General features: G+C 35.5%; 2 protein-coding genes across 2 annotated transcripts; one reads left to right on the top strand and one right to left on the bottom strand.

Moving 5' to 3' along the window:
• The first annotated feature begins 5,235 nt into the window (after positions 1-5,235).
• Positions 5,236-11,040, top strand: LOC135688175 (lens fiber membrane intrinsic protein). Its single transcript, XM_065204907.2, has 3 exons — positions 5,236-5,602; positions 8,426-8,560; positions 10,179-11,040. The coding sequence occupies exons 1-3, from the start codon at positions 5,335-5,337 to the stop codon at positions 10,373-10,375; spliced, it is 600 nt and encodes a 199-aa protein (XP_065060979.1). The 5' UTR covers positions 5,236-5,334; the 3' UTR covers positions 10,376-11,040.
• A 3,183-nt stretch (positions 11,041-14,223) lies between these two features.
• Positions 14,224-23,608, bottom strand: LOC135688174 (uncharacterized). The gene is made up of 7 exons (XM_065204906.2): positions 23,463-23,608; positions 18,415-18,509; positions 16,967-17,021; positions 16,394-16,458; positions 15,770-15,880; positions 15,265-15,368; positions 14,224-14,457 (listed from the first exon to the last, which is right to left on the bottom strand). Exons 1-7 carry the CDS (start codon positions 23,539-23,541, stop codon positions 14,355-14,357), a joined length of 612 nt encoding a protein of 203 aa, XP_065060978.2. The 5' UTR covers positions 23,542-23,608; the 3' UTR covers positions 14,224-14,354.
• Positions 23,609-24,559: the final 951 nt, after the last annotated feature.

The raw sequence follows: 24,559 nt of genomic DNA, 5'->3' as shown, positions 1-24,559 counted from the left end.
GGGGCAGAGGGGGCAGAGAGGGCCTGGCAGCCCAATATTCTAAAGAGTCCTGAACCAAAACGTTTGCAGATCATACCGAGTTTGAAAATGTGCGCATGTTGCCTGCTGATGCTGAACAGACACAAGCTGAAAAGTGCCCCCCAAGTGCTATTTTTAAAACAGTCCTCAATTTGGATTTCATCCATACGTAGTTAACTAAAGTTTAAATTGAGCATGAAGGTATAGGTTTTAATACAATTCTACCCGTTTAAACACCAAAACAATATTATCCTTTGATTCTATTTTTAGATTAGGGCCGTTGCCTCTAGGCCTCTATGTAAACACTCTTCTACAGGCCATTACTTGCTTTTGACGTAAACATGATAGTATGGCTGTTTGGTTAACCAAACAGTATTTTTAGAAAAAAGTAGAATATTACCTCTAGATGCTACAAATGATAGACCCACTTTTTGGACTTGTTTCTATTGTAAGTTATTAGTCATTACTGCTTTTAACATAAAAAGTCTAGCATTCTATATTTTGTGATACACTAAAATATAACGGAGAGATACAATTCCGCCTAGTTTCTCTTTTCTGAATGGGATACTTAGATCCAAGCTCATTTGAATTTTTCATCTACTGTTAAATATCGATAATTTTGATTTAAATACTAAAGTGTAACTTCATACAACTTATCAATCACCGAAAAATATTATGAAAAAACGCAGTTAATATATGCATAAAGCGATATGTTCAAATATGTACGCGTTTCCTGCCTCTGAAGGTCAATGCAATTTATCACAAGTACAGGAAAATGTGACTTTCACATTTCGCTACTTCTGAAAGTCTCATACAATTTGTATAAAATGCTGACTATCTAAAGTAGCAGAAATGTTAAGTACCCTTACTGAACTTTCAAACTCGAACATATTCGGAGGGGCGAAAATCGTTATAATTATAGGCTACTTTCAAATACGATTGATGTTATATTGGCAGCCAGTGCGAGTAGTTTGTATGACAAAGGCTAAACATCCAAGGTGCAATCTAATGAAGGGAACATGTGAAAATTTCATTCCTTTATTGCTTTAACTAGCAAAAATATCATTGACTCTAACAGTAAACCAATATTAGAATTGCACTGATTCTTTTAGCCTCTTGTGTTTTCCAAACTTCAATAGGTAGTTCTTCTATGCTTTCCTCGAAGGCCTCTGAGAGGATTAGTAGCAATCCAGAGATTTAATATTCACTTTATTTCGTATTCATACCAAAAATAGTAATGATTTATAAAAGAAGGCTTATAGAGGCCTGGGCTCCAGTAGTCCATTCTAAATATAGCATCAAGGGTAATATTTCTTTGTTATCGTATATAATTGTGTTTAAACCTATACCTTCATGCTCAATTTAAACTTTAGTTAACTACGTATGGATGAAATCCAAAATCGAGGACTGGGGTTAAGTACCCCAGTCTAAAAAAAGCACTTGGGGGCACTTTTCAGCTTGTGTCTGTTCAGCATCATTATCAACGTGTCAAATTGCCTCAGTGTACCCATTTTCATGCTGGTACCACAATTTGCACAATTCATGTCAAATACTGTGCTTAGAGCCTACACTACGAAGGTAAAACTCAATTTCGAGAACTGGGTTCCAGTACCCCATTCTAAAAATAGCATCAAGGGGTAAGATTGTCAATTACATCTTTTCGTATTACTTTTCAGTTTGTTGAAAGAATGGAGAAAGCTACATTTCATATTCATATAAAAGAGAGTAATTATTTAGAGAAGAATGCCTAAATAGAGACATGGGTACCAATTTCATATTCTAAAAATAGCATAAAGGGGCAATTTTTCATTTCCTTTTCTCTTAATATATTTTAATATATGATAATGCACCTAAATCTTTCCTTTCCCACTTTTTTCATGAATCAGTAATGACATATGGAGATTGGCCCATTTCGAGGACTGGGGCCAAGTACCCCGGTCTAAAAATAGCATTTGGGGGCATTTTTCGGCTTGGGTATGTTCGGCATCGTCATAAGAGTTTGGAATTACCCCAGTGTACCCATTTTCATGCTGGTATCACAATTTGCACGATTCATGCATGTTCTAACAGCTCAGACTACTTAGGAGTGGGAGTTTATTATCCAATGTTGGGTTGGAGCATAGTTACAGGAAACCTTTTCTAGAGTAAAAACTTTTCTTATATGTTATTGCAAAAAAGTGGAGGGGCTATAGCCCCTGCTAGCCCAATGGCTGTGCGGTGCCTGGAGCTTCACGCTCTTTATATGCAGCTGTTTGTACTGCAACAATCACTACACAACAGGCAGGTAAAGAATAATCATCATTGTACCATAATTCCTTGAATTGCCCCCCCCTCTCGAAAAAGTCCCCCCTCGAATAAGCCCCCACCCTAGCACTACAATTTGTCAATAAGCCCCCCCCGAATAAGCCCCCACTGCTACCGTAAATTCTCGAATTAGACCCCTCCATTTGATGATTTTTGCCATCTGAGGTTGCCTATGGCGTTTTATTGAATTACCATAACAAATCCATACTTTTGGTAGTAATTAATTAAATGCTCATAAAGAAATTTCTACTAAGATAAACGAGGTCTTGTAAAAAATGTCTCAATAATAATAATAATATTTCTTTTTACACGATTCAACCCTTCGGCTACCCTTATACAATATCAATTAAGTATAAATACATTTGTTCAATTAAAAAAAGATATAATTTCAATCTAAAATGCTGTTCTTCCAGGGGGTCGTGTTTAAATATACGAAACTTTTAGCTCTTCAAGTACTCCTTTAGTTGTTTTTTAAAGCGACAAATAGTCGAGAGTTCTCTAATATCAATTGGAACGTCGTTCCAGGCTTTAAGAGCAGAGTAATTAAAACTTTTTTTCACATGCTCTGTATTTGTTCTAGGAATATTCAGATCTCTACAGTACCTTGTTGCATACTTTGATTTCGAGAATCTTTGCTGAAACTTATCCCTAAGGCTTCTGGGCTTAATTTCTTCATAATCTTATACGTCATGACCGATCGATCGAGTCGAATGAGATTTTCAACGCTCAACCAGTCTTCCAACCAGTCTGTCCAGTTTTCCTTTAATTTGGCGCTTTCAATTATTGACCGAGCGCGGTCCTGCAGACGTTGGAGGGTATCAAGTTTAGTTTTTAGGAGGCTGCCCCAAATAACGTTAGCATACCGTAGGTGACTTTCGACAGTGGCGTAGTAGACGCTGCAAAGTTCTTTTTGGGGAATTATATTTTTTAACATTTTTAGTGACCTAAGTCCTCCACAAACTTTTCTTTTTATAACTTTGTATTGCTCGTTCCAATTAAAGTTTTCATCTACAAGGTTTTCATTGCTTCTCTATGTCTACAATAATTTCAGAAGCCCCCCCCCCCCTTGTATAAGCCCCCTCGTACCCTCGTATAAGCCACCCTCGAATAAGCCCCCCCTCGAATAAGCCCCCATCCAAAAATACCAAAAATGAATAAGCCCCCAAACAGCCCCAAAGGGGGCTAATTCGAGGATTTACGGTATTTGAAAACTTGATGATTCACTTTCTGTTTTGCCGTTGCTGCGGATTCGGATACTGCAGAGGAGGACTGTTGTCGTAAACGTAATGGGATTGGCATTTGCTAACGAGAATTGAAAGCCCTCGCTTCACAAACAGACAACGGTCAGGTTTGCGGCCACAAGCCCGTTTAAAGGGCCTCTTTGCTGGCGAACAACAGGTACATATATAATATAAGGTGTAACGATCCTGGGGATCTTCAAAAACTTTTTGGCTATAGCAAAATGTAAAAAGTGGTCTTGAAAAATTCTTTATAATTAATTTATTTAATGTTTAAAACCAATGTTCTTTTAAAACGTTTACGTGGCCTCAATGTTTTTATGAAATTTTGGTTTTTAACCTGAATACGTTCTTAATGTATTCTTATTTTTTCCGAATATGGTTTAGGGGGACATCGCACGCTCTCGCGAAATACACGCTTTTTTATAAGAAAATATTTTATAAGAAAGTTGTGTTCGGTTATTCAAAAAGATAAGAAGTTCAGGGCTGGATCTTTGAAACCTAAAAAAACTTAGATATTAAAATTTTCAAAGGAAATTGTGGTGTAAGCGTGAAATATTTCAACAATACAGTGATGTGCTGAACAGGAAACGACGAATACAGTATGGTTGAGGGTTTTGAGAAATATAGCATATTTATAGCATTTCATCTTCTCCAACCCTGCGCATGTTTTACGTTAAGAAGGTATTAAGAAAGTTAAAGTGCTGAAATTAGAAAATAGCTAAGAAAATCTGAAGGCTGGGCTGAAAAAAACTTTTTTATAAAGAAAATGTGTATATGAGTTCTGCGATTCCTTGTTATGATTATCGAAAAAAAGCAACTGTTGAAAAGTGAGACATGAATATGCGAGCTGAAACCAACCAATATTTTTTAAAAAATTTGATAATTCTGAGTCTGAATAATCTTGAAAACATTATTCTTTGAGAAAAGATTGTCATGTTTAGTACAAAACATTTCGCAGGGACAATCATCCAAGTCTTTGCATAAACATTAAAGAAAAATGACCACATAATTGATTCTTGTGAAACTCTGTGAAACATTTTGTCATTGGTTTCAACATTTGATGATCAACTTATAAAAATTTTTCCAACTGCTTAATTGTTAACCTTGCTTGTGGTCTTAATTATGGACTTGAAAAATCTGAATTTCTGATTTTTGATATCAAGATCGATATTTCATCTAAAGCAACTGATGACACAAGAAGTCGATAGATTACACTTTTGACAAATCGATCATGATAACAACATGATTGTAATTGTGATATTCATTTTATGCATTTTGTTTTGTTTTTTTTCAGTGGAAAATACGTTTGAAAATAACTTTAATACGCAGATATATTTCAAAGCGATTTTTTGGAGTAATTTCGACACGTTAAACGGTTTTCGATTATCCGACAAAGCCCGAATCGCTGATTGGGGGGCGAGCCCCCACAATACCCCCATAATTTCCGCCACTGGATGCTGATGACCAGTTAAAAAACTGAGATTCTACCAGGTCCCTTTTTACACGACAACATGCGAAAAATTCCGGAAATCCGACAACATGTAACAAAGTTCTCCGCCCTTCTCGCAAAGTTTGCTAAAGAAATGGTAGATACCAGAAGACAAAGGTACGGCCATAAGTCGCGGCGAGGGTGATGAGCCGCCTACATTTGCATATGAAAAACAAAGCATTGCTCGTTTTGATATAAAAAGAAATCATACCGAATAAATTGAAAAGAGCGCCCATCTTCTTTGGCTTTTGGTGAGAATTTTGGTATCGTCTGACGCTGAAAATGAGGAACAATCAAGCGAGGTTTAATGTTGGATATGGACCTGGAAATTCTGCAGCTCAGAAGAAAGAGAAAGTTAATTTACTAGTTTTGATCGTCGTATATCTTCTCACCTTCCTAGGCCTAACTCTACTCATCGTTTCCCAGTCAACAACATCATGGACTATCGTCGACAACTATAAAGATTTCGTTTATCCAGATGAGTACCAAGGCTTATGGCAGATATGCTATGATAAGCAAGAATACGAATGCAATCCAAGACTTGGTTTATGTGAGTATTTAGAGGAAATCACTGTCAGTTTACCGCCGTAACGCTTCTTGCTAAGCGCCTTTCTACCCGGCAAGGCTGTTGACCGCAATAGCTTTTTAAAATCATGTTAGTTTAGATTTTTATGTATAATTTTAAGAAGGAATAGCTGATTTTGGGTCCTTCCTTTTTCGTGGAGGGGTATTTTGTCATTTGCACTTCTTGTGCGTGCAAGGATGTTTCCGATGATTTGTGAGATGAGTCAATATTTATGAGAGGCTCGCCGACGAATCGAACCATTTCAATATACACAATGTACTAATGGCACGACAATAGATACGCGTTCAAATTTGTGCGAATCGATTGATTTTTGCAAAACAAGAAATCCATGTTAAAAAGAGACTTATTTAAGTTGTACTTATCGCCGCACACTCAGCCATTTAGGCCGAATGATAAGATTTTTAGATGGCAAACCACCCACTTCCTTTATCAGGGCTGTGGTCTTGTAGGGTCACGTCGCCCTGGTTGAGTATGTACCTGGAAACGTGACATTTGCATCGCTTCAACTATTGTGAACAAATTTGGATATTGGGGCTAAGCTGCGACCAAAAAAGCGCAAAATCATGTGTTTATGTTATTGATCAAAGTTAAGAAAACATTTTACGTTCAATTACTCAATCGATGAAAGAATAATTGGATAAGAAAATGACTCACCTGAAATGAAGAAGTATGTGTCTGCCATTTTATGTGGGATGTTTTTTCTGGTACTATTTTTTTCATGATTATTTTTTAAAGGGACATGTATATTTTAGCTGCTAACCTAGCAATTTTAGGCAAAAAAATCATGCATGAGGAATGAGAAAATTTGTATAAATCGCTCAGTTTTCAATTTGTTTTGCCACAGAGAGGTGTCACGAAATAAAGCTGACTGACTTGGCCTAAGCCAGGGTGGAATCCATGTGAAACTCACGCAGGACATACGCCAATAAACAATAGAAAACCAATGGGAAATCAATAGTCTACGCTGGATATCTTGGGTGCAAGCTGCATTGATTCCACACTGGGGCCAAAGTTGTCCTGATTGGGAACTTTAAAATGGCTGTTTCAGTTCGGTATTTTTTTCGCATTAATTCTCAAAACAAAACCTGCAAATTTCAAATTGTTAAATATCTTTGAACAAAAATACTCTAGAACAAATTTGATACATTTAGATACAATGTTCGGCTAAAATCTTGCACTTTGTCAAAGCCGTAAATTTTCCCCTTGTTTTGACTCTTGCGAAAGTGACAATCTTGCATGCGCCAGATCGGCGGATAAAATAATTCAATGAAACATTGGCATGTAATGATGTTTTAAAGGTGTTTGTAAGTGTTTAATCACTTATTTTATTTTTGATTTTTTTATGCCTGCATGCTAATATTTACATACTAAAAACATACCCAATCAGGGCGGCGTCAGAAATTTAGGCCATAAAGACAACTAAGAAGTATTGCAGCTTTTTCAAAATAATTTGTAAAACCAATTATATACCTGATCTTTTAAAATATAGATAGATCAGAAGAGCCTGAAGGATTTCGTCAGTGCCAAGTTTTCTGTCTAAGTCTACGTGAAATAGAAAAACTTTAATTTTTATCTAGGTTTACTCAATCAGAGCAATGTGACCCTAAATCTGTTCCAGATTCCTACAGCTTGACACTAATGTGACAGGGGAAAGTCTTAGCAAAAACGCTGTTTTTTAAAATGAAAAAGCCATGAAACAAATTATTTTGAATTAGTTTAAGACCTTTTCTTTTTGTTGGTTCATATAACTACATTCATCAATTTTTTTGTCCATTATAAAGTTCTAAACTTTAAAAATGGAAAATATAATGATGGTGAGACCAATTTATTTCCCTCTATATGAGAAAATTTTTATTTTAAAGCAGCTGGTCAGGATTTATTCAACTGTGGTTTATATATATAAATAATTTCATTAAAAAGCATATGGCCCCTCCAGTTAGTGCCTACTGTCCCCTGTTAAAACTACTTTCACCCTCTGATAGCAGAAATTAAAGTGACTTTAATTTACAACTTGGTACAGGAAATTTCAAAAATTCCTTCAAATGAAATTTCTTTCCTACTATTAAGATCTAAACCTCACAGCCACAAGCTTTTAATTGATATTGTTTTTAAAGGCATTTTACAAGCATAAGTACAGCGAATCCAAAAATTTCACCGATTTGCAGAAAGGCGGAAACCGTTCACATGTTTTTCTCTGTGCGCAATTTGATTGGTCAGCCGCTTGTGGTCGAGTGGCTGTGTACCACTTTTACCTGTGTCAAATGTTTTTAATGTATGTATTTATTAACAAGAAAGTTGACTGTGCAAGTAAGTCAGTGTGTTGTTTCAAACCTCAGGTCACTTTCCTCAGTCATCATTGAGAACTTCATTTCCCCCATCTCAAAATCTTGAGACCCAAAAGTGATAATTTGTATCTAGTGAATATATATTAATTTTCTGTGCTAAATGAAAGGCTCGAACCAAAATCTCACTATGAATATTAAATGTCAATTTTGACAAGTTTTCAAAACAATCATGTGTCGTGCCTGAGTCATGGGATTTACAGAGCAAGGAATAAAACTTCTCTTTCAAAGAGTTTTCATTTTCTAACAAATGAGGCCTTTTACTTACTATTAACCAGCTACACTTTTTTACATGCTTCTCTAACTTTCAGGTCCCTCAAATTCAACAATGGAACATAGCTAGTAAACAGTTGAATATAATGCGTATATATATAATGAATATAAATTGTAGTGTTTTTTGTACACTTACAGATTTATTAATCTCAAAATTATGATTTTCTTCTAGCCTGGTTGTATGTTGTAAGAGTGTTTGAGCTTCTTGCCTTCCTTCTGTTTGCTATTGTAATTGGGATATATATTGCAAGCCACATCAATAAAAATGTCAAACCAAGCCTTGCAGCAGGATTTTTACTTCTAGCCGGTAAGAATTTCATTATTCTTTTCCATGCCTTATCAGTTTTTTAACATGAAACTCAGAGTTAATCACCTCGTTAATCAAAGCTTGCAGCTGCTTTTATTATTACTTTTGCATGCCATAAAATGGGTTTCAATAAAAAGATTAGGGGAAGATTGATGAATCACAAATGTATCTCCCTTGAGTAGAAAGAACCACACACAGGGGTGGCTTACAACGTTATTAGTGTTTTTAGTCTAATAACAGTTTTTTCCAAAGCTATAGGCTTGAAGTGGCCATCATTGTTTATTTTCAAACACCTTGATTTGAATTCGTACTCAAGGCTCCACATGTCAATGAACTTTTATGGAATTTCTTTCACCTTCAATCTCCTTTAGAAAATGTCAACAATAGCCCTTGCTAACAACTCCGTTATTAGGATTGCATTTCTAATAACGTGAATCTCCATTTTACTTTGTTTTTACTCTGTGTGTATGATATGTATGGGCATAGAAAAAAGGGCAATGGTATTTTACACGCACGTTATTAGCCTCCTCTGTATAATAACACATTCCGGGATATTGACTGCTTACTTTGTGAAACAAATCAAAAACAAATTAACTACCATAATTCAAACTGGCTCTGTGTACCGGTTGTTTCTCAAGTTTTTCCTGTAATTTCAGCTGGTAGAAGTCTAACGCATGAATAACGCATATTTGCTTATAAACGATGGCCTACCTAAAGACTTCTCTTCTCTAATAAAGATCGTTACAGTGTTAGGGAGACATTTCCTTGAATTTGCAGGGAAGAAATAAAAAGTTATTTATACTTATTTTCGTTGCCTGGGTCTTGTGATGGGAGAATTTTCAGAAGGTAAAATTATCAAGTCTTTTTAAAAGTATTGTTTAGAGCTCTAATATATCCAGGATCTAATATATCCATCGCTATAGCTATGCCCCAATTATACATTATTTTCCTTTTTCGATAAGGAAAAAGACTCAACATATCAGGTGTTTGAAAACCCAAATTCCCTGACAAAAACATGAGTTGGAGGCCCTCCATGCCTCCACTGCTTGGCTGACCAAAAACAGTTTATTTCTGGTGCCATGCTCCTGACCATACAGGACAACCATTTTCTTTCAAACTATATATTGTTTGTTCAAATTTGTGATAAATTGACATAGTGATTGTTTTTGTAACTCATTTTTTATATGATTGTAATTCTGAGCTTACTTTTTGGCATCTGTGGAAGTATTACCATTTTGATGTGAGTAGGCTAGGCCATTGCTTATGTGTGTTGCAGCACTTGTAAGTAGTGTTCTAGTTGGTAAGACAGGGTAACAAGCTAGGTGTAAAGATGACTTAGTTATTAGCATAAGGGGCTACAGATCCAAAAGTCTGGGTTTTTGAGGCCTGGGCATTACCGAACTTCACCAAAGCTGAGAAGAGTTGTGAGCTCTCTTTAGTTCCAGGTTTAGCTAGCCTGCTTGCAGACTCTGAATTTGTCAACCAAGTATTACCTTTCAGTCCTATCATTAGTTAAAATTTTGTGACTCTAAGTTACAACAAAGCTTGAAAGAACGAAAAGTGTTATCACTAATACATATTCATATTATTATGATTTCATTTCATTGTCCGTCCCTAGCTCTGTTGGTTCTGATTGCCATGATTGTGTACACTGCCAAAGCACCTCTTCCTCGTACAGTGGATCGAAACCGCAACCCATATGTCACAAGAGAGTTCAAAATTCGATTTGGTTACTCATACCTGGTGGGATGGGCTGGACTCTTGCTGACGTTTATGGCTGGGATTGTTGCATTGATGCTTCACAGGAGAGTGTAGAAGGGGACCTTTACTACTTGGTATAAAAACTTGATGAAATTCGCTTTCAAGGCTAATTACCCTTCAGGAACAAGAATGGCTACATTTTCAAGCTACACAATGCACATAATAACATTTTAGTAAAGTGTTGTATAAATCTTTTGTAGTTTTAAGTAGAGGCTTGTGTGCAGAACATAAACAAAAGACTTGTTTTAACATAAACTGTGCACCAACTTTTCTTTAAGCAACTAAAGTTCTCTCAAGATTTAATTGCAGTTTTTGATAATATCAGGCTCCTGATGATTTTTAAGGTTTATGCGAAGCAGTTGTGCCAGTCAAACTTGTTGTGAATGTAACTAATGAACATTTTGTATTGCTTCATTTCTTCAGCATTTAGAATTTGAATAATTGTTTTTCTTCAAGAATCTAAGCAGTTTTGTGCAAACAGCAGCGCCTAATATCAGAGAACAAGGCTGCAACAAAGAAACTTATACTATAATGTTATACACTAGTGTTAACTCAAATATTTGTTTGTTTAAGTTTAATCCATGATGTCAGATTTTTTCATTGACAGATAATTTTCAGTCATTTTTAAGGCATGCTATATAATATGGCATTGCTTTATTTTTTTTGAACTTGTTAAGTTTATGTGTATTTTATAAGCATATTATTTAACTCATATGAAAGTTTTGTTTATTTGACTCATTTGCTTCTCTTGCTTGTTAGGGACTGTTTCACGAGGAAGTCTTCATTATCTTAGTGTCACATTTTTTAGGAATTTTTCCCAAAAGTTCAGATTTTGATTCAATTTTGTTGTCAGCTATGAAGAGAGAGCAAACTTCAAAGTGGATCAATTTTTGTGGCCACTGCATTTTCTCTGATTCAATGATTGGCGAAAGTACTTGGAACACCCAGCAATTTGCATTATTTTTTATAATTTTTCATTTCTTTTTAAGAATACACCCACCTCCCTTTTCCCTCAGAGCAATGATGAAAGTTGAGAAAATATCATACAAATCATAGGAATAAGTACTCCCTAGTCTTCTTTTTTGTTTATGGTAAAACCAACATCGTTTCAAGGTAGAGAGAAGGGTGAAAATGAAATTTTAAAGCTAAAGATTGGTGAAAATGATGCTGAGCTCAATTTTAGTAAGTAATGCTCTCCCCTAAGGGTATAGTCAATTGCTTTGCCCAACTGGAATTCCTGGAAAACCTAAATCAATTTATTCCATTAAAAATCTGCAAATCTGAAGATTTTGTTAGCTCTTTGAATGTTATAGAAATCATTGCTTTGTTGAAAAGTATGTTCAAGTTTTGAATAAATGCAATCGAAGCTAAAGAAGTGAATAATAATAATATAATAATAATAATAATAATAATTGAAGCTAAGTCTCCATTTCGGAGCAGTTACCCAACTACTGGGTATCACAAGCTGGTGCTATACTCTTAGCCAATATTTTTATTTCTATTTCATCCATTGGTAAGAAATTTTTTAAAGGGTGTTGTTGATACTTTTTAGAATTTTTGAATTATTTGTAACTAAACAGGTCTTTTCCATTTTGGGTTTTTGATAAAAACTTGGGCAATCCCATAAGTGTTCAATATATTCCTCATGGGCCCCACATCTTCTGCAAAGAGAATCAGAGTACTTTCCTTTGTAGTTCGCTCTTAAGTCAACCATGTTTAGTTTTAATTTCAGCAGGGATGACGCGTCTTCACACCCCAGATACTCTTTCATTTCAAATTTACTACCCTTGATAAATCTAAGTTTAGTCTTACTATTATTTCTAATGTTATTCTCTATGATTATGATCATTTTTTCTCTAACAACCTTTTTCCACTGTTCTTTGGTTATATTTTTTATCTGATTTTCTTTGAGGTTAATATCAATCAGTTTTATGTCACTAATCACTTCTTTATACCAACAGTTTGGGATATTTAAAAGTTTTTGCTCTTCATAAACTATCTTGGTCAGATAAATGCTAAAGAAGTCCGCAAATTCGTAAAACTTTACAAAAATTCCGTATTCCGTGAATCACTTATAGCGGAGGTCCGAGTCCAAAAAGTGTGGATAATTCCGTCGTTGTGGCAAATTTTCTTAAATATTCCGTTGTTCCGCAAACCCTGATGACCCCCGCATAAAAGGCAAGATCTCTTTAAGAGCTAACCTGGGGGGGGGGGGGGGGGAACTCTTGATGGAGTTACTGGATTTCGAATTTTCTCTTCCTTAGTGGGAATTTATTTAATATAAAGTATTAGCATATAATTTCTGAAATCAATGGAATGATAGAAGCCTCAAGTCACTTAGCAAAGAAACTGAGCATCAATCACAGCAGAATCACCAGGGGCGTAGCGTGGGGGGAGGTGTGTGGGAGATGTTACAACCATCCAACTGGCGAACTCATCTGTAAAATTACATTTATAATAAAATAATTTTATGCCAAATGAAACAAAATAATTTTTGTCGGTAAAATATGTTTTTGTATCTCTGACACCCCCACCCCCTTCAGCGAGAAAGGTCACACTACGCCACTGAGACAAACATCCCCTTTGATTTTTTAAGTGATATTTGGTTACCTACATTTCCAAGACGTTTTTACAGGGGTCAACACCTCAGTTAAAATATCAGATTTTTTTGAAAAACCGAACACAACTTCAATTTAAAAAGTAAACAAAAGGTCGAAATCGACGCGAGCTTCACAGATCTCCCAGCCAGGCTTGCCAGGATGTGATTTACAAAAGAAGGCCAGAAGGATGACAAATTTAAGCCTTAAAACCCACTCCAGAATATGATCCGCGGATCGGATCAGATTTTGTGTTGCGCAAGCGCTTTGGATGCAAAAATGGTCAGATGACTGATCCGCGACGGATCGAAACGGGAAAAAAGTTGAAATCATTTCAACTTTTTATTGAGCCGTTCCGGTACAGTAGTTTTCTTTTGATCAAAATCGAATTAGAACTTTTTAAAACACCTTCAAAACAAGGTCTAGGAACGTCTTCTTTGTGAACTCTAAAAAGGCTCACAAAGCACTGTACTAGCGAGCCGTTCTCTTCCAAGGGATATTTTTTTTTCATATTTTAAAACCCGTGATCATCAGATTCATAGCAAAACTATTACTCTGTAAAAAACTAATCTTATCTTTGCACAGCAATTTCTACAAACGCCGTATAGAACTAAAGATGGGAGATTGGCGTTTGAGAAAAGGGCGAATTCACAACAAAATTGTCACAGTAAAAAGCGCTCCGAGAAAAAGCAAACTTCCCGAGCAGTAATTTCAAATACTACGAAACAATATGAATTCACTTACCTATGTCCAGCTGTGCAGTAGAAACTAGTTCCCTGATAATATAAACTTTCTTGGACGAGGATAGTAGCTGAAGCCTTCGCTGTTCCAAATTTTCGAACGATTTCACTAACAGACTTGCGTGCGTTTGTTACCAACCTGCCTCCATGCAATATGCCCTATTCTTGTCGCTATTGCCTGCTTTCCTCTATTGTTCTTAAACATTATTCAAATAGGGAAAAGAAATTCTTTTAGACACGGGTATTACTTTATCTGACTGTTTTTGAAGGCCTCTTGGGAAAGCAAATACTAGTACGCTGTATTGGTATCTTATAAGTTACAACGGGGAGATTCCACGGAAATTAGATGCGATGAACGCATAAAGTGTGAAACTTGGAGTAGCATGGTCCAATGGGAATCAAAGATTCATAAAAGAAAGTGACTTCAAGCCTGTTCTCAAAAATGGAGGTTTGTACAACATTTTCAGAGACAAGCAATTTCTAACAGTGCGTAACAATGTATCCAGACTATTCATGATATCTGTCATGTCACTTACACAAGAATTTACCAAAAAATGACATAGAATCAGATGGGCAATTTGATAACATAGAAATCCATATGTACCGATAACATTTATTTATTCACCACACTGATATCAAGCAGGAACAATTACATAACAAATATTTAAAAGTCAACAGATGGAATTTGTGTTAAGCCTAATGATCGACATGCATAACTTTTGGCTTCGGTGACCTGTCGTAAATTCCAAATACATCGATTGGGACTGGAGGTTTCCTTGGCTGTTCCATGAATTCGAGGCTGGATTATAGTTAAGCACAACACCAAGGAAGTTGACGTTTTAAAGGAAAATTGTTGACAAAGATCTTAAGGATGGCTAGAAATTAAAAACCTATTCCAGTTATGGTCTTGTGCAAAATGATCTGTGTTTGTCTCGTTTCAACTAGAATGATTTTTCAACATCAACTTGCTAGGGCTTATAAAGCCCTTCGAGAAAAAAGGGAAGATCGGAGAAAAAAGAAGGGTAATAAACGCTCTGCAAGCAAATATAATCTATCGGTGTTTCTGGGGGCCTTTATAAGAGATATGCGTCAAATAGAAGGGTTTTTGGAGAACTTCATAGAAAGCATTTGCTGTCATTTGCAACATTAACAGCGATATCTCTTGTCTAGTCAATAACTACAAAATCATCGTCATTATCGCTGGCATCAACAAGAAGGTTCTTGTGAAAAGAAGATTGTTACAACTACATCTCCAAAAAACGCCTGTATCACAAAGAGGCATCTTCTAGAGAGGGCCGTGTAAAAAGGAAAGGAGTAACTATTTAAAAAAGAGGGCGTTTACTTTAGGTAAAAGGGGGTGTTATAAAGAACATGGCCGTTTATTAAAGAAGATGCGGTGGTTTCAAAAGGAGATGGAGAAGTGTATGATGGATAAAAATTTGGAGAAAATATGAAATTATGCAGGTGAAAGAGAAGATTGCAAAAAATGATAAGGTGCAGCGAAAAAACAAAATAGATGGTATTAAAATGTAAGTCATTGCAAAAAATGTAGTGTAACGTTCTTTCTTAAGAACGCGAAAAATTCAAATTATGAATGAAAGGATACTTTCCAACAGCAATAATTTGCATTTGTCTAAGATGCTTGTCTCGCCATTCCAACATGTCTTCTCTTTTGGGCATTAAGCTGCGGAACCATCTCGTTATAATTGGCTGCAAAAATTGCAAGTTACTTAGCAACTGATTATAACCCAATACAAAAATTAACAAACTTCAAGGAAACTATAGTTAAACAATAGTTAAACAACTTAAGTTAAAAAACTGAAGTTAAAAAGAAAATGAAACTATAAGTCAGGGAAACATAGTATTTTAAGCTTTGAAGTTACACATGGATGGCCATGGATCATAATTTTCTGTGTCAAGATGCCTTGACTGCCTTCCTTGTCCAAATGTTTTTAAATTGCAATTAGCTTAACTTCACTCATGGTGAGACATCAATAGATGATTTGCTACTGCTAGTTGCTTTGCTACAGAGGAAGAATCGTACTATCAAGGAAAAAAACCATTGATAAATCAAAAATTAAGGCATGTTAAAAATTGAAACTGTAGCCAACCTCTTGCTCATGATGATTATGTTCCTCTTCCTCCTCAAAATCAGTATCAGGGCCGACATTGAATTTCTCATTATGAAATAAACTCTTGTCTCCATCGCCCCATGGAAAAGGCTTTATAAAAACAATAAAAATACAGAGCAAATTAGCTATTGATTTTTGAAAGTCATTAAAATTGATAACTATATGCTGGTTCACGGTTGCAAAGATTCATATCCACTATGTAACTTTCTATTAAACTAGTGGCACCACATTGTGACTTAGATTGATAGTTTGGCGCATAAATTACAAATCTGTGCTTAATAGTGATAATTTTATGTATAAAGTAATATTTAAGAAAACAATGAATATAATCTGTAGTCCAAGATCAAATGAATCCATACATCCCTTCTCTCAGATAATCTGTCAAAATTTTAATGCAGAAGTATATCCTTCAATAAAAAATTTAGCTAATTTACAATTCCACCTTAACAATAGAAGCTCTGTTGATGGTAGGACATGGAATTTCTTGATTAATCACTTTGTCTTGTTATACATGTTCCTAGCATAGCTCATAATTTCATGAATATTTGCATGAGATGGTTCACTTTAAGAGCTTTTAGTGAGGCATATAAGTAAATGATAGACCTTTTTTCTCATACGGATATGGTCATACGCAATGAACTCTTTTGGAGGTTCCATATGTTCTCCAACTATGACACAAAGAAAATTAGACTATAATCAAAGTTTCTACAAAAATAGGACACAATTGCTCCTGCAGCTAACATTGGTCTTTCATGAACACTGATTTGTATACTGAAAGACTCAAATAAATAAATTAACACTTAACAACGATTTTCTATGTAGGTTTATGGTACCAAAAAATTTAAGATGGCACAAATAGCACAAACATGGTATACTATGTATCATTTTCAATGATTTTCCTAAATTTGAGACTAATACTACAATACGCTCTGAAATTACTCTTTTTTAAATTAACCCTTTGAGCAGCAGATCTTACTGCTGTTAACAGAAAGGGTCTTGAAATCTTCTTACATATTTTAATGTCCTTAACACATGTGACAACCTTAAAATCGAAACCTTACAAAAAATGTTTGCTTCTTTTCTAAGCAGTATACAAATTTCACCCTAAAAATTTAACCTCAAATTTATTACAAAAATTGATAAATGGAAGGAAAATTAGATTTTAAAAATAATTACCAATCATGTGTTTGTAGAAAAGATATGTGCAAACAGGCACAGCAACAAATATAGACTGCAATAGACAAAAAAAGCTTTTATCAAAAACCTTCTACAACTATTTGTATTGAAAAACAATCTTATCTGTCTTATATGAGTTTCAAAAATAACTTTACTTTTTCCATTTTCTTATGATCAATTGTAGGTGTAAATGTAGTTCTTGATACTCAGATTTCTTTCAGATGGATCTCTTCAGATGAAGATAGTCTGACTCATTTGAAAGCCAACTTAGATGTAAGTTATACATGTTTTGACCAACTCAAAAATTGAAAAATTTAGATGGAAACAATTTATCATCATATGAACAACATTAATCATAATATTAATGTGCGAACTGTAACTTAAAAAGCCATGGATGCATTTCTCAAGTGGACTAACAATATTTCAGTCTTGTTTGAAAATTTTGACATATGGGTAGCTATTTACAAAATAAAGGGAGTATAAAAGGGTCAGACTACTGCAAATTTCTGACTCTCTGGGAAGTATTCAACTTCTTGTAATGTTCTGAGTGAGAGAGAGAGTTCACACTCCATCAAACTGTAGCTTGTTTATTTGTGAATTGATTATATTACAATAGGAACTACATACAAATAACAGCGTGACAATACAAAGTACAAAGGTCAACACTAAACAATGATATACACAAATACCACAACGTATTACACTTATGACAAAAATTTATTGCATGTATACCAAATGTAGCTTGCATGCAGAGGAGAAAAAGTAGAGTCTGCGAAGCCGAGCTGATTTCTTGTTCACAGGTTCCTCAAAATCAAGGAACCAAATTTGATTGGTTTGGGGAATTTCAATTGTTTTTTTTTCAGTTTTCAAAGTGGTGCCTTCGAGCAGAAGTATAAATGAATGGTATCAGGATAATCAAATAGTTCTGTTTGTTCTTTTGAACAACTAAAATTACAGAAAACATTGCCTCTAATGAAATTGTTGTTCTAGTGCTTAGAATAAATTGTTCATGTCAGCGAAAAAGAAAAGCGGCTCTGTTGCACAGACTCTACTTTCTCTCCTCTTTTAAAATTCTGAGTCTGCACACAGGCTAACCAAATGGGGATAATGCATTTTTGTGAGATATGAGATACCAGACCTTTGAAAAGCAAACTGAAAATTAACACATGTTGTTTAGCTTGTTTGTTTGCCATTAGCTTCCTATAACATCCTTTATCGTATTCATTTATTTCCAATAAAAATTACCAGTTTTTATAAATTGAGATTTGCAAATTATAGAAATGAGTAATATGATCACTAAATGAAAATTTAGCAAGCAAATGATGTAACCTCTGCTGTAATCAATTAAGATTAAGTTTGCCTGGTTTAAAAGAACATTGAATGTAGAAAATATTGTATACAAATACCAACTACTTAATGGTTTGGACGTCAATTCTTTTGAAACTTACAATTTTTCTCCATGTTACATATGTTTCTCCTGCATGACTCTCCACTTCTTTGAGATTCTGTTTGAACTGTGATAAGTTTCGTTTGAGAAACAATTCTGCAAACAATTAGATGACCTCAATTAAAAATAAAGTGAAGTTTGATTATCTGTGTCTTTATCCTGAAATACCTCAATAGCTACTTTGATAAATCCTTAAATGACAAATGATAATTGATGATGTCACATTCTTTCACTGTTTTAAAACAAAATAACATTGTCCTCCAAAATACTGGTAGGGCAACCACTTTTCTCATCCCAAGTGTCTGCCAATGTTTTAAATCTTAATTATAGCGTAAACATGTATGCATTGCCTGTATCTAGAGTTTTGACACCACAAAAGTCAAGTTAAGCTGGGCTCAGGGGCGGCGGGCAGTGGTAATAACGTTAATAGTCTATTACCAATTTTTTTTAAATAAAACTCTAATTATGTATACTAAAAACTATCATAAAAAAGTTAAAGGCAACCAACCGAATTCGTTTGCCTACCGAACTTAATTGAATCTCATGTTAAGAGCGCAAGCAATATGAATGAAACAAACTACTATTGTATTGCCAACAAAAACCATAATGAGCGTATTTATCTGTTATCAATGAGCACTTTGTCCAACGTCACGTTAATAGTTTCGCAATTTTATTACCACTAGCCTTGCGAAACAACCAGGCGGGTAATAACCCATTGATTCGGCTCCTTTGTTTTCGTGAATAAAAACTGCACGCTTTTGCTTTGGAGGTAATAGTTCTCAAATTCTCTTAACGTGGCCAGAGACTACTACGTAATCGGACCGATATCTTTTAAACATGAAGCGCTTATTAGCAAGCGATAGAACTAAACATCACTGGGATGTCCAGAAAGTTTTTTCACTCGTTTCGTCGCAAGGAAAGTTAACTCATGAGCAACGCCTGGATATGAAAAAGAACGGTAGACCTTGCCCTAAAGTCGTGATAAAGAACAGAACCTGTGAGTCTGCTTATCAAGCATATCCATGGATGTGTGGAGATGAAGTAAAAAATACTTTTTTCTGTTGGCCTTGTTTAGTCATTGGTGACTTATCAACAGTAAGTTAGAAACAAATTACTTTTATATATAATATAAATTCAAATAAATCAAAATTTTTTTGTCAGTCCTTTTCACAGAGCTCAGGATGGACAATGGTCATGAAAGGGGCTCTCATCGGCTCCCGTGTTAATAAAATTGCAGTTCTATTAACGAGCCTTTTAGCGGCTAAAAGAAAAGGCCATAAGCCGTCCAATTGAAATGCGTTGTATATAATTCGGAATGGATGACAGGAACAGAATTTGTTAAATCAACATTTTACCTACTATTTGTGGTAACATATTCAATATCAAGTAACATTTTAAGGGGTCTTTCAATGCAAAACATTCCAAATAAATTTAATTTCGTTTTTTTTCAGCTGAAGAAAGTATCTTTCGTTCAGGAAAACGGATTTTGCTCAACAGGAGCAAATTTAGCCCATATTGCTAATCGTCATCAAGCCTCAAAGAAACATGTAGCAAATTACACGGCATACAAGCTCCTTGGAAATATCGATATTGCTTGTGCTCTTGATGAACAAAGGCAAAGAAATGTTGCACGGCACAATCGCGATGCTTCAAGGTATTCTAAAATAATGAGGCATCATGTGGATATATCCTCGTTTCTAGCAGCCCAGGGTCTTGCATTCCGTGGCCACGATGAGTCAAGATCATCTTGTAACAGAGGCAATTTTCTTGAACTTTTAGAGCTGCTTGCCTGCTACAGTGACGATTTGCGATCATTTCTTGACAACGATAGAATAACATATACTTCTCATGGCCCACAAAATGAAATAATAGAGTGCTTATCTGAAGAAGTGAGGGGGGAAATTCAAAGAAGAATTGATGCATCTACATTCGTAGCTGTAATGATGGATGACAGTAGCGATGCTAGCAATGTGGAGCAGACAGTCGTTTCTGTGCGCCTTGTTTATGATGGGGAGGTTGAAGAGCATATGCTGGGTGTGGTGGATTGCTCAGATGATCAGTCTGCTGAAAACCTTACTCAGCACACTGGAAAAATATAAAGTAATGCCAGCAACATGCAAAGAAAAAGTTATTGGGCAATCATATGATGGTGCAGCTGTTATGAGCGGCTCGCTTAATGAGGTGCAAAAAAAAGTGCAGGAACATTGTCCATTCGCTTTTTACAATCATTGCGTGGCTCATAGAATGTCACTTTGTGCTGCACAGTCAGCAATGAAAATTCCGAAAATTGCAAAATTCTTCGGTATTGTTGACAAGTTGATAACATTTTTTAGAAACAGCCCAAAGAGAACAACGAGTCTTGGCCACAATCTCCCAAAACCAGGCGATACACGCTGGCTCTCCCGTGATACGGCTATAAGCACTATCGATACTCATTACGAAGCGATTGGAAGAGCTTTCTATGAAATATCGCATGATGTAAAAGAGAAGACTGAAACACAAGCGAATGCAACGGGTTTTGGTACTCAAATGCAGGATGTGGAATTTGTTTACTTTCTGAAACTTTACAGAAAGATTTTTGAGTTGAGCACCCCGATAGTCACCGTGATGCAGAAACCCTCTTTGGACCCTGTTCAACTGAGGTCAATGATAAACGATTTTGTAAACCTTTTATCCATTTTTAATTTCAGTCAGGTCTGGGAGGACACTTTGCTTGCTGACCCTAACTTTCCAAGCGTTAGAGCAAGAACAGGATGGAGGGCAATGGATCAAGAAATAAATGGCTCACAAAGTAGCTGGAGATCGACTTTGGAAAACAATGCAAGACAAGTTTGCCAGTCTTTTGTCGAAGAAATAAACTGGAGGTTTGATAATTTGGATCATTTTAAGTGGATTGATTTGATACACCCAAGCAAATTTGATGAAAGGAGGAAAGCATCTGCTGCTAACCAGCGAGCATTAATCAATGAGCTGAAAAACCTGTATCCATTTGCTGTTACAGATCCGATTGCCGTTGAAAACAACATTGAAATCTTGTACGGAAATAGCGAAATATTGACACTACTTAACAATGCAGTGTGCAAGGGAGATGCTGTAGTCGCCAAGAAAAAGGAAAGTCGAAGGAAGCATTTAACGGAATCCGAGGAAATAGCATTGGATATTGCGGTAGAAAGTGAGGCATTAGACGATGTTGAAGAAAAAGACGAATTTGAGATCGAAAGTAAACAAGGTATTGACTTCGATTCAGTAAAGGAAGGGTATGCCGGTTTACAGGATCTACTGTCCGTGATAAAGGATGCCGAGCTCGAAGAAGCCATACCTCAAGTTATGACATTATTGAAATTAGCAGCCGTAACACCTCTCACCAGCGTGCACGGCGAACATGTTTTTAGTCGTATGAAACGTGTCATTTCGGATTCAAGGTCAAGAATGAAGCAAAGCAGAAATGAACAACTTTTACTTTTGCAAGTAGAACATAAAATTTTACGACATTTGAATGCAATGCCTAATTTTAAAGAAAACGTTATCGCACGATTTAAATCATATAATGCACGACGTTTTGAAAGATTTTCCAAAAAATAGATTATAAATGTATTGCATTTTTTATAAATGTGGTTCTTTTTACATAAATTTTTACTTCATTTAGAGAAATGCATTTTTTAGTTTTATCATCTGTCTTTTGATCACTTGCAAAAGCGAACGGCCCCTTACATCTAGCTTTTTCTTGGTGCCCAGTTTCATTCCGGTTTTTATAGAAATGAATCATAGAAGCTATTACCAACTCTATAGCTCTGCGCACCGCCCCTGGCTGGGCTTATTTTTGGCATTCACTAAAATTCTTTTGAACAAATGTCTGTAAATAAAGCAAGATACACTGAATGAGAATTTGATGATTTAGAGAATTCATCACAGTGGAGTCCACAGGAAATGATGCCACCATTAGAACTGATTTCAAAACAATAAAAACAGGAATGTGAAGGATTGTTAGGAAAGCAAAGGAATATACACCAGTACCCATCATTTAGGAAAGTGAGCAGAAGGAAAGTAAGAGAAAAAGTATTCCTGAAACAAGCAAAGAAACTGGTGATGATAATAGTGAAACTACCTGCAAAAATGACAACAATTAACTCTATAAAAATTAATAACTCTTAAAATTTCAAACAAATATGTTTTGGCATTCAGCATGAATGAAAAAGGTAAACAGTAGAAAAGGCCTAAAGATAGCAACATGGCTGAAATTCGCACAAGTCCTTGCCAAGCAAAAATTTACTCTGCAAACAAAGAATGCTATTCTCAAATCAACTCAAATAAATACCTTGATACTCAGGCTTTCACAAAAACCTTTTGAGAAAACTTGATGCTTAACTTGAAACTAGTATGGACTAGATTTATATATATCCTTAAGAAAATGTGGTAATTTCTTTGCTGATCTTTTCCAACAAACAAACAACAAGCACAAAATACAAACTGATTTCTTTTCACTTGTGTGTTTTTTCCAACTATTACCAATGCAAATGATAAAAATGAAAACTTTGAAAAATTTTGAGACTTGCCTGCTAACCAGATTTTTCCCAAATCCAAGCGAGGCATACAAACTAGAACCATTTATTATAATTGATTTTTGAATTCGCAACTGCAAATTGAACTTCATTCACATGTACTGCATATTTGTAGAGACTAGTTGACTTATTTCAGCTTGAGATTAACCAATTTTGATAAGGTTAAACAAACAAACACGCGTATGTAGTAGCTAAAACTGAGCATTTAACCCTAACTTCAGTACTTCACAATCTTCATAATAATTATGAGGAAAATGACTTTGGGTTAAATAAATTCAATTTTCTCACTCAAATTGTAAATTTTCAAAGTAATCTATAGCAGCAATATCCAAGAAAAATTGGCCAGACAACCCGTTTTGAAATTGCCAAAAAATTAGGCCAGTTTAAAAGCACAACTTTCAAACCAATTGGAGGCTCTAGGAACAATTTTAGAAAGCGAAAAAGAACATCCTGCTAGTAGCATGAAGATTTATATAAAAAAGAAAGCTACCTGACGATTTTCTTTGAAATCTTCCGTAGAAAATTCTTTGTGAACTTGCTCTGATTGGAACGAGCATTTTGCTCGCCATCTTGAAAAGTGCCAATGTGTATAGAGAAGAGGCTGCCACAGCCTCTCTAATGGAACAGTAGATGACATTTCGACTTCGATCGGTTGTGAGAACTTGCCCCCTCTGATATTTGTTTTTGTTTTGTTTAACTAATGTCGACGTCACAGGGTGGACTGGGGGGAAACTCCTCCAGTTCTTGGCCGGATCAGTTTCGTATTTCGCCAAATTTGATAAAAAAATATTAGGGAAGGGGTAGTATTTTTGCAAAGTATTCTTTGTGAAGTCTAAAGTTGGACATAGGGGTTTCTTGGTGGTTCATGTTGCTAAAAGGGCGTATTCTGACACTAAAAAAGGCGTGGCCTCGAATTTTCATTTGGTCCCCTAGTGGCTTGCGCCACCACTGACGAAGCAAAAGATGAAATACTTGTTATCCATTAAGATTAAATAGGGCACGAACAAATAGATAAAATGTTTCAAATACATTTTAAATTCATTCAAATATATTAGAAATATTTTACGACTCACAAGATAGATAAGGTACCACTCCTTTGTTCCCTATAACTCCCAGGGTCATATGTATGCTCTGACAGAGAAAAGCAGCCTCAAGAATCTTTTGGTAGAGGTTACAGCATATCATAAGCTAGGCACAGTATCCACATAAAATTGGAGCACTGTAATAGAAGCCTCAACAAAATACCTAGAGTTTTCCTTTTGAGAATCTTACTTTCAAACTTTCCCGCGCCTTGCATTTGCTTATATTGTAAGATTTCTTAATTTGCGCTCTGATTTATTCCTGTTCACAGGGCCACCGAGAGGTATCGGAAGCCACGGGCAACAGTGAAAGATAAGGCCCCTGCGAGCAATTCGGGCAGAACATTTTTGCGATCACGCCCTTTAAATTAGCTAAAATACATTCGAAAGTATTTCTTGCAGTCATTTTCGCACAATCGTTTAGAACATTGTTCTATTGTTCAAACAAAGTTTTGTTGCGTTTGATTAATTCCATTCTTAAAATGAATTCATAACTTTACGAGGACCC

The sequence above is a fragment of the Rhopilema esculentum genome, chromosome 19 (assembly GCF_057945365.1).
Source record: "Rhopilema esculentum isolate cy_ngs chromosome 19, ASM5794536v1, whole genome shotgun sequence".
Lineage (NCBI taxonomy): Eukaryota > Metazoa > Cnidaria > Scyphozoa > Rhizostomeae > Rhizostomatidae > Rhopilema > Rhopilema esculentum.
The sequence above is the reverse complement of the archived record's forward strand: the minus strand, read 5'-3'. Positions and strand labels throughout refer to the sequence as shown.